The sequence below is a fragment of the Tyto alba genome, unplaced genomic scaffold, assembly GCF_018691265.1.
Source record: "Tyto alba isolate M040663 unplaced genomic scaffold, T.alba_DEE_v4.0 Super-Scaffold_46, whole genome shotgun sequence".
In the NCBI taxonomy this organism is placed as follows: domain Eukaryota; kingdom Metazoa; phylum Chordata; class Aves; order Strigiformes; family Tytonidae; genus Tyto; species Tyto alba.
This window is the reverse complement of record NW_024881322.1, coordinates 3,540,353-3,551,388: the sequence shown is the minus strand read 5'-3', so window position 1 is coordinate 3,551,388 and position 11,036 is coordinate 3,540,353. Positions and strand designations below refer to the sequence as shown.

The following is an 11,036-nucleotide window of genomic DNA, read 5'->3' as shown; positions in this document are numbered from 1 at the left end:
CTCGCAGCGGCAACCGTCACCGAGGCGGACGACGGCCGCTTCCCTTCCCCTCACCTCACCGGGAGCGGGACCGAAGACAGCCCGAACGAAAGACACTCGCTCCCCTCTCCCGGGGCGGCCGCTAAAAACCCCGAGCGAAGGGCGGGAGCTGCGGTTCCCCCGGGCCCGGGCTGAGGGGAGGCGGGCGCGACGCCCCCGGCCCAGAGCGGTTGAAGGGGAAGGTGCGCTCGCGCGCGGGCCCCCGCCCCGGGCCCCGCCCCTCGACTTCCCAACATCCGGGTTCCTGTCAGCCGCCGCGCCGCCGCCGCCCGCCCCGTCTCTCAGGGAGGCGGCGGGGTAGGGAGGAGGCGGCGAAGATGGCGGCGGCGGTGGGGAGAGCCGGTTCCTTCGGTTCCTCTTCGGCCGGGCTCGGTTCGTCCGCCGCCACGGCCGCGACCACCACCACCACCAACAACAACGCGGAGCTGCGGGCAGGCGGCGATGAGGACGATGGGCAGAACCTTTGGTAACCGCCCGCCCCGCCCCGCGGCCGGGGACCCGGGCGCACGCTGACCGTTACCGCCCTCGCAGCGGCTCCTTGCCCTGGGGGGGGGGGGGGAGGGAAGGCTGCGGAGGGGGGTGGGGGGCTGGTTATTTCCCCCTCCTGGCGTTCAGTCCCTCAGCTGAGGGGGGGCCTCCTCCTCTTGGCAGTGGTGACTCCTGCCCTGCCCCCCGTCCCTCACGCCTTCCCCCCACACGGGAGGTGGAAGGATGGGGAGCCGGGAGGAAGCGGGACACCCCCCCACACACACACACAGGCACTGCCCCCGCCTCCTGAGCGTTGCCGTCTCTCCACCCCAGGTCCTGCATCCTCAGTGAGGTGTCCACGCGGTCCCGCTCTAAGCTGCCTTCGGGGAAGAACGTTCTCCTGCTGGGTGAGAAAAGCATCCCCCTGCCCTCCCCTGCCGCACGCAGGCTGGGTCCTTACCCCTCCCTCGGGGCCCTGGAGCTTAGTGCCCGAAGGGGAGGGAGGTGTGATGGTGGCAAGGTGCTCTCGCTTCTTCCCTTGCATGTTTTTGCTTCATTTTGGATATCCAATATCCAGAGAGGCTTGAGCTATCCCCCTTATCGTAGGTACCTCGCCTTAATACCCTTACTATCCTTCCCCTGCTCTAGTCCTTTAGGTAGAGATGCTTTGGGAGGGTGGGTTTTATTGTCTCTCTCCGCCGATAAGCGTTGATCTTCGAGGTGCCCGCGGGTCCTTCAACCATTTCCAAAACCTCCCTCGTTCTTGCAGCCAGTGCTGCTTGCTGGTCTCTATGGTGTGTCATACGAACGCAAAAAAATTGCTTCCGTGGCCCGGGCAGCATCGGCGCCGGCTGCTCCCCGTCGGCGGGAGGGCGGGGCGGGCGGCGTGGGCGTGTCACCCGTGTCCTGCCCACCCGCGCCGAGCTCGGCAGCAGCAATGGCAGCAGCAAGTTGTGCGGTGGCGGCATCGGTTGCTGCTGCTGCTGCTGCTGCTGCCGCCTTTCATTGTGTTAGCTGTTATCTCCACCCAGTGCGTTAGTCCAGCCGGGCGTTTGGCAAGGATCAGAAGTTTCAGAATGGGACTTTGGTAAGGCGATAATGAGACACCCGGCTATTAGTCAGTGTTGAGGGAAAGGAGAAAAAAAAAAAAAATTGTATGTCAAGCAAAAATAAACTTAATGGGAAAGGGGGAAAAATGGGTGCTCTCAAATGTGTATGTGTATATATATATACACACACATATATTATTGCTATAATTATTAGTGGTTGGTGGTTTTTTTGGCTGAAAGACTATGAAATACTATTACCAGTAGACAACTTAATGAATCCGAGTGGATGGATTTGTTAACTAGCTGCTGCTTCCCTCCTTTGCCAAACTCCCTATCCCCAGAAAGAACTGTGCGTTAGTATTTGGAAACACAGTTAAAACCCACAAAAGATACTCATGCAGACTATGCGCACCATGATTCTGTGTAGTCTTGTGGTTTGTACTCTCTTGAGGTTTTTCAAGTTAAGTTTTTTTTTGCCATAATCCTAAAGCAATCACTGTGACCCTTTTCTTCCTGTTTTGATGAACCGAGTGGTGACTTAAAACTGACTGTGAAGGCGAAAACTGTGCAAGGATGATGGAATGGTCTAGTGAACCTGTTGCAAGACTTACTACCCTTTAATTTGTTGCTTTTTATGTTACGTCCTTAAGGAGCATATTGAGATTGGAAATTCTATTGATACTAGCAAAAGGAATGATTTCATAATAATTGACATCTTTTTACATGATATTTTGAAACTAAATTAGATGATTGTCCTTGTTGAAGCTGGAAGATTCTTTCTCAAGCTGTGATCCTTGTCAAGAATATTACACTCTTGGTTTTTCTCTCTTTGTAGTCAGGCAGTCCTTGGTACTCAATAACTGGAGACTGTGCTTCCTTCAGAACTAGAGTGGGCACTGAAGAATGTTTCCAAATGTTCATTTAATTTGTGATGTTTAATCTGTTGTATAGAAATTTTCTTTTTATCTGTTCATATATAGCTTATAGGTTGACTTAATGTAACTTTTTTTTTTGACTGATGCATTTTTTTTTTAAAGATGTGCAGATCTGTAGAAGAAATCCTAGTTCTGTCTTGGGAATTGTGGTTTTTAGAAAGCCGTGGTCCAAGAAAAAAAAAAAGTTTGGCATCTGTTTAGGAAACAGCAGCAGATCTGGGGGCTGGCCCATGAGGACTATGGCCATGTTCTTTGTGAGAATACCTAATCCATGTATTACACTTTGCTGTTCACTTGTGGGTCATGATGCTGCTCCTGAAGTACACTGGCACAGGGAAAGGAAGGGTCTTAGGTGTTCTGGATTGGACAAGTTCAAGTGTGTGAAGTTCTGTCTCTTCAGGTTCTTGCGCTGTGTGTTTGCAATTTCTCTGTTATCTATCATTTCCTCTGTTTTTAAACTGTATTCCTTTAAATAGTCTTGTACTAGCTTTTGTTATTAATACAGATCACTTCTTGCCATGACTATTTTAAGTTTTATCATTCATTGAATACTTTTAGGCAGGAGTTGTAAAGCTGACCAGGGTCTTGATGGTTTTCACTCATTTTGTGGTAGGCAAATGTTTGCAGTATAAACAGTTATGTTGGTCAGAGCCTCCCAGCTGAAACATGATGTGTAGTGACAAATTAATGCTTGTTCTCAATACAAACTGCATTAAAAAAAATGCCCCTAAGTCTCCAACCTGCCCTCCCCCTGAAAAACCCACAGAAAAACCAAGCAGAAAACCCCACCACGTAGTGTTCTTTTGTTTACTAGGACAAGTTTTCTAATTTGTCTACAGCATTTATATTTTTCAAATACTGAATATACTCGTATGCCTAGTTGTTCTGGGAACCTGACTATGTCTGGCATGCTAATTCTGCTATTTTGGTATTTATTTTTAGCTATGTTAATATCTCATTTTTAAGAACCTGGAAAGCAGTTCAAAACATCACAGGAGACTGGAGGAAACTGGAATGCCAAATGTTAATTTCCAGATATGGCACATAGTTTTGTAAACTGAAGGTTAACATGTAATACTGGTAATTCTTTGCTCAAAATCACCCCCAAAAAAGTAACTTACAGTTTTACTTCACAAAAACTGTTTCACTTGCAGACATTTTTTCAATAACTTTTTCTGTGAAGACATTAAACTTTGGTTTGGCACTGCATGTAGCATAAAAGCATTTTCCTGCTCTTGTATGAACAAATAATCAAAATGCAAGCTATCCTAAACTTTTCTGTAAGGCAAGTATGTTCTGCTTCCTAGGCAGTTCTGTCATAGTGAGCAAAGCTAGAGGATGTCCCTGCTTTCTTAAGGAAATTGGGTGTTCTCGGTGACACTTGTAGCTACTTTTTGCAGATAGCCAAAGGACTGTGATTGTGTTGTTGCTGGGGTTTGTTTTCTTTTTTGTTCCTGGACTGTCTTCTGCTCACTTGTGTAATAAAGGTAGCTGATCAGAGGAGGTGCTTTTTGTTGACTGTGAGAAAACTGATGCTTGTAACTGGGAGCTCTCTTGTTCATTCCCTTTCTGATAGAATTATATCTGAACCAGCAAGTAGAACAGAGGGAGCAGCTAAGAAGTCACCATTGCAGGTTACAGATGGAATCCATAGTGCTATAGAATGTGTGAAGGCTTGGTTTCAGAGACCCAAACTAATCATTTATCCAGGAAAGCGCAGCATGCATGCAAGCAGTAATGTTCAAAGTCATTCCAGGATGCACAAAAAAACAGACTCCCAGCTTGCAAGTGAACAGAACAGCTGCTTTCTATCTGGTCTTGTATTTCATCCATTCCCCTGTCTCGGAAGCATAGTAGATTCTTTGCCTGTAATTCTACATTTGGTGACACATACAGATCTGACTCCAAGTGTCTTATGCTTCTACTGAATCACTAGCATTTTGGTTTTCTTTATGCGTTCTACCCCTCTTGATGATAAAGGCTTTGAGTTTAGTGGGCAGTGAGTGTTCAGCTGCCTTCTGTCCACATTTTCTCTTTACCCCAGACTTTTCAGGGCCAGGCCTGATTGTTTGAATCTTTGAGCTCTGCTCCTGTCCAGTGGCTGTCAGGCTGCTTGAGAAGAAGTTTCCACAGTCTACAGCTAATTTACAGGTACACTTTTCTGTGTGTACATGTATTGGGAATGGCTGTTATTGTAGAAAATGGTACATCTTGAAGAGCAGTTTTAGCTTGCTACTTTTAGTTGACCCATGGAATATAGTAAACATTAAAATTAAGTTGTAATACCACGAATTGTCATGAGAGTATATAAAATCTGTTTACTTAAATTTGTATTCAACACTAAAAATTACTTTTCCACTTTATTTTTTCCTATCCAAATAGCTGAAAGTTTTGCCGTGATCGTTTTATCATTACGGCTGATGAAATACTGCTTGTTGATACTGTCCATATTATTCATCTCAAATGTTTCTTAATTCTCTAGTACTGCAGAAGTTAAGTCAGATAGCTTGTTTTCCTCCTTCTTGCAAATTCTTCACCTTCTACAGGCAATGAAAGCCTTCCAAATGTAGGCAAGTTTTGTTTCAGTCAGCAGTTATACTTCTAAAGCGTCAATTGTTTTGATGGGACATTGACCTAGATAAAATTCCAATTGCTTGTTTTACAGTTATGTTTTTTTAGATCTAAGTAGTATTTCGTTGTTGTATCCTTCCTGCTACTAATACCTTCCCAAAAAGCTAGAGTTACATGGATGCTGTGTGGTAAAACTTACTTAGAACAGTACAGGAAGTTCTGAAATTTTTGAATTGCATGTATTTTAAATTGTCTCTGATTCACCAGAGGTGCTGCTGATTACAGGATCTACCTCAAATAGCTCTGAAGGGTGAGGAACAGTGAAAGGAATTGTGCTTCTGTGTTCTCCAGGCAGGTTAGTGGCAGGAGTACTGATAAAGATGCCCCTTTGATAATAACACAGGATTATTCTATTTTGGTAGTGAAGCTGGATAACATACAATGGATGACTTGCAGCTGTGTTAAAGAAGGAGGTTTGCATGAGATACATATACTCTTCACAGTCACTATAGTATTCTCTGCAATATTTAGCTTTCTCAGAGCATATATAACTCTGTTACTGCTGCATCTGTTTCCATGGTCAGACTGTATTCTTATGCAGGACTTGACAAAAGCCATGCTGGAACAGTTGTCTACAATCTGCTTTCTATCATATTGTAACACAAGTGCAATTAAGGTGCTCATCAGAAAAGTTATTTAATTTTTCAGTGCCACAAAGATACCAAATGCATCATATGTGAGGGGAAAGACTTGTCTGGTGGAGTAAAACAAACTGAGAGGAGAGGGGTTTTTTTGTGTGATGAGTAAATCACACAAGTTATTTGAAGACTTGATATGACCTACTTATTGTGAACTTCCATGTTGTTTTGAGGGATTCTAGAGAAGGATCTCATCAGTATAATTAATTTTGTTCTTCAGTTCTCTGAAAGCAAACTAAATTTGCCTAACTCTGATTATTTTGGTCTTGTTCTGCAAAAGGCGTTCTTCAATTAGTATAGTATGTGTAAACAAGTCTCTTTCACTAATACGCAGCTGTAGAAAAGGCAGTTATTAGCTTGTGAGTAGTATTTTTATCTTGAAAATGGCTACAGTACACATGCACTTGGTTCTAGTAGGAAGAAGACTGTTGTGTCTTTACTCCACTGTATTAGCAGTCAGACATTCCACACAGTGTAGGATAGGGATTGCTCTGTGAATCTGGGAAGGCATCTTTGTGCTGTTTGATAACTCAGGTTTGGGTTTGATGACTTTGTTCTATTATATTTGAGGTGTGTTTTTTCTATTAACAAAAGTATTCAATATTTTGTGTTCAGAATATTAGATGTGAATTGTTCTACCCAGAAGCTGTCTTTTATTTTGTAAAAAGTATAAAGCTAGTTTACAAAAATATGTCTCTTGGGGCAGGCGGAAGTGGTTAGTTAGAACCTGTATCTGTAATTGTACTTGGCCTTGCTTGAGGATACTTTTTAGAGATGAGTTGTGTAATTCCCATATCAAGCTGAATTTTAATTGATGGTTTTAAAAAGCAAATAAAAAAACTCCATCAAGGAACCAGGAGGATGTAAGAGGGGCAGACCAACAATAGTGATGACACAAAAGAAACATTCACCTCTTGCTTCTTTGCCTTGGCATATTTTAAACACACTTGATACTTTACAATGGAGAAGCAATTTAAATAAAAAGTCAAAACTCATGTCTGTCTTGGAGACGACACATTGATTGCCTTTCCATGTACAGACTTCTGTAAGAAGTAAGAAGTGTCTTAAGACAAGTGAAAATCTACTTCAGTTTTATTTTTCTAAACTGAAAGAAATGTGGAAGTAACATGAGTAGGAAATATTAACTTTAAAATGTTTAATTGAAAGTTTAGGGAAGCTCTGTAATAGAGAGCTTAAGTTCTCACTAATATGACAGCTTATGGTTGAACAGTTTCAGTAGCAGTTTGCAGGTAAGTGCCTGCTTGCCTGCATTCACAGAAGGTGATTCATTCACCTCAATGCCCAGCCTTCCCATCTACGGGTGGCTGCTCTGCTAAATTCTGTATTGGAGCAGAACATTTAGTGACACTCCATTTTCCACTCAATAAACATACTTTTTGCCTGGAGTGGTGAGGAGGGAGGAGGCTGGGCAGGGTTTTGTATTATGGCATCCTGTATCTTTGAGGACATGAACAAGAAGGATGTCTTCAAACTCTTGTCTTGTAGACAGTGTAGCACCTTGGACAGGGGAGCTTTGACCAGCACAACCCCAAACTTCAGCTCATCGAAGGAGTCAAGTGTAGCCGTGTGGGGATAAAAATGAAACGGCTTTATGTTTAGTTGAGTACAAGACTTTCTATTTTGTTAACAAGACGGTGAAATACGGTGTGTAAGCAGATTGGTTTGGCTTTGTTTCAACTGCTTCCTAGCCTGAGTCTTCTGCCAAATGAAATTTGTCCCTCTTACTTCTGTTCAGCTTTGGTGTATAGCACTGCTTGGTAGGAGCATCACTTCTGTTTCCTCTCTGTCGTATTAATGCGTAAGTGTAGTTTGACGTGATGGAGAATTGTAGTTCTTTATGATTTACTTTGGAAAAGGAGGACCTTTTATGTTACTTGCAAAAGAAGGATGCAGAATCTTAAATTAGCAACAATCTAGTTGATTTTTATTCTACCTTGCAATTCTATATCGAGAATTGTGTGTCAGAAATGTTTTGCTCTGTGAGCTTACAGAAGTCAGTTGTTGATTTGATTATCGCACAGTTAGAAATAAAGAAACAGCTAAAGGATTTTCCATTTCAAAATTTTGGAGGGAAGAGGAGGAGGTTGATGATGATGATGACTCTTTCTTAAGGCTCATGAGGCTCTGTTTTATATATTGCTTCAGTAGCACTTCAAAAGAGCCCAAACTGTTTCATAATATTAATATGCAATGTTGTTTGAGGAATACAAAATTTCCCTGTTGTCTGAAACTAAGCAGCATTACTTTTTCATATACTTCAGAGATATCCAGAGAAGCAAAAAAGATAACTCTGCCTAAAAATCTCAGGGTTTGTAATTTCAAATGCCATATAGTATGTGTGTATATATGTATTCTTATTGAGAAGTTATTTTTCTTTAAAAATCACATATACTTTCATATATGTCCCTGGTAGTACTTAATGCTAATTGCATTACTGTGCTGTACCTTATCTATCAAATCTAACATAGCTAATATACTCTAATTTTCACACAGATATTTCCCCCCTCCTCTGGTGGAGAGAAGCTTCTATGCATACTAAAGGCATTACAATAAAATGTTTGATTTTTGAAAAGTCTTAAAAGCTAGCATTGCATATGTTTAGAATTAATTTGCTAATGAGATTTGTAATAATTGTTCAGGAGTTTTGGATAAGCACTGGTTTAAGATTGATTTGTATTTTGATATTCTTGCTGAAGAGTAACTACAAAGCAAAATTATACTGCTGTTCTTTCCCAGCATAACTCAGTATGTTCAAAGTGTTGACTTTTCAGATGTTTTATAATGAAGACTTTATGTTGGAAAAAATAAATCAATAACAAGTATACAAATACATCTGCAGCTGTCACAGTTTTAAAAGGTATATGCAACATACTAGAATAGAAAGTAGAGGTAGGTGGAACCTCAAGTCTTAGCATGTTTTTTTGGCCAAGGCAGGTATCTTTACTTAACTTTCCATAATGAATTGTACGGGCAAAAAGGGGGAATTCCTTATGTCATATACAGTTGTCCTAGTTCTACTTTCTGGCAGCTTTTTACATAATATTGACTTAATTTGTCCTTAATTTGTTGAGAACCCTCGATATTCTGTGGAATAGGGCTAGGCAGCTATCTTGCACCCTCGCAAGTGTGGTGTTTTATTTGCAGGCTAGTTGGTTTATGCATTGCTAGCTTGTTTTGAACCTCTTGATTGCTTCTAACCCTTTTCTCCACAGATCTTTTGGTTTCTTCTGTATCATCTGTAAACTCTTTGTCTACCTGAGTAATTAATGAAGGTAGTACCAATCCCTTCAAATATCACTGATGCATCATTCTGGCTTTCTAGTGAATGATGAGCACTGCTCTCTGCATGCAGTAACTTGTATGATACAATTATGTATGTCAGTGGTCCACCTGCCTGATCTCGGAGTTTTGAAATGGGTGGATATTTGCTAAGGAGAAGGGAGTAGAGAGAGAAGAACAGATTAAGTAATTCTGTGATGGAAGGCTGAAATTACTGTTGCGTGTGCGTATGTGTCCAAAGGTACTAATTTTACATCAACTCAACTTGTCTTATGCTATACTGATAACATTTCATTCTGTGTAGGGTCTGAATATACTTACTGGGCAACTTGAGGAGGGAAAATAAAATTCTAGCTCATACTTTGCTGTAAGATATTAACAGTATTGAACTCCAGTTAACTTCAGGCATTTGGAAATATGGGAGTGGGGAAGAAATCACACAACACACAGCCATGATAAGTAAGGGGCTTGTGGGACGTGTATTTCAAGTTTGCCTATTTTGTTTAGCATGAGCGCTTTCGAACAATGAAGTTGCATAGATACTAGCATCTGTGTAAGAATGTTTTAGTTTAGACTGCTTAAGTGTATCTTTCGGCATATTTAAAACTTTTCATAGCAGATGTTTCTTAGACTTCAGTTGGAGCCACTTTTGTTAAGAACTGGCAGATGTACTTTACAGAAGATGCTAAGCTTTCCCAATGCAAACACGTAATCTGTATTGCCACCTCTGAAACAAACTAGTATGTAAGAAAACTTGGCTAGAACTCAGCTGTTCTGAGAAACTAAGAAAGCTATTAAGTGTAACTCCTCATTAAAAGGAATAACAAATTTCGTTTTGTTTTAATTTTTGGGCCTTCTGCTGGCACAAGGTAACTGAAGCTGCCTGTTCAAAAAGGTAAAATAACAGAATGAATCATACAGAACTTGTTGGCAAAAGTAATAGCAAATTCAGCAGCATAACATGTCAGTGCAGCAGCTCTTAATAAAGTCTCCCTAGTTGTAGATGACAAATTGAAGAAGCTTGAATAAGTACTTGGGTGAGGGCAGAGGAGGAATTGTAATTCATCTCTGACGAAGCTTGAACTCTTCACTTCTTGGGCAGAATTTTTATTTAAAAGAATATTCTCACAAGAAGAGGAAAAGCTGGATGTATGAATAGAAAATAGCTGTGCTTTCCAATGTTTATTTAAAACTAGCTTTAATTGTTTTCTTAGGTGTGTCTTATTTTAATATAGTTAAGGAACTAGCAAACAAACTCTTAAATGTTGAAGAAGTTAAACTGATACAATTTAATTTTTCATTTAATTTATCAGCGCTTAACCAGATTCTACAATTCAGTTCTGGTCTTATTTTTCTCTCATTTAATTTATTTATTTATTTAAGGCCTTTTCATTCCATTGAGTAAGATCCCCTGGGCAATGTAGAGTAAACAGACTATTAGTGAAATCTGAAAATAAAGCTGAACTCTAAATTGAAGATTTCATGCGGTAATCTTGGGAAATGATATGCTGAGTAAATTCAAAATCAGTCTATCACAGTATGATTTTTTGGCTCTTTTCTGTAGTTACATCTGTAGTCTTCTTAATGTAGCCATAACATTGTCTGTAAGATCATGGTCAGTTCCCCTTAAAGGAAAAACTTCATTATGTTTAGCAGTGAGAATTGTCGTCCTTGAACTCCGTTATGTAGTTAAAAGCAAGTGTTTATACTCTTCCTGTACAGGAGAGACCTGGGGGGCGGGGGGGAGGGAGGAATGTTCTGTTTGGCATAAAACTGATAAGGTCCTTCTTAGGACCCTGGTTTTAATCTTAATTTTATAATCTGTGAATGAGTTCCAAGAATTTTCTGATGTCTGACTGTTATGTACCCATTGTACTGCCAAATTAGAGTGGCAAAATGCTGCTTTGTGTCCAAATTCAGCATGATCGCTCTTTGAAACTGGAAAAACTGCATGTGCAGTTTTCCAGCTCTGGGAT

General features: G+C 41.2%; 1 protein-coding gene and 1 long non-coding RNA gene across 2 annotated transcripts in view; one reads left to right on the top strand and one right to left on the bottom strand.

Moving 5' to 3' along the window:
- The first annotated feature begins 254 nt into the window (after window positions 1–254).
- DYNC1LI1 (dynein cytoplasmic 1 light intermediate chain 1) overlaps window positions 255–11,036 on the top strand; it is a 26,763-nt gene continuing 15,981 nt past the window's right edge. The window contains exons 1-2 of the mRNA XM_042806330.1: window positions 255–505; window positions 841–914. Coding sequence (XP_042662264.1) covers window positions 357–505; window positions 841–914 — 223 coding nt within the window. The 5' untranslated portion in view covers window positions 255–356. The remainder of the gene's footprint in view (window positions 506–840; window positions 915–11,036) is intronic.
- The window catches only part of LOC116961179, a 10,454-nt gene continuing 1,403 nt past the window's right edge, over window positions 1,986–11,036 (bottom strand). The window contains exon 2 of the long non-coding RNA XR_004406866.2: window positions 1,986–3,150. This is a non-coding gene — a long non-coding RNA (uncharacterized LOC116961179). The remainder of the gene's footprint in view (window positions 3,151–11,036) is intronic.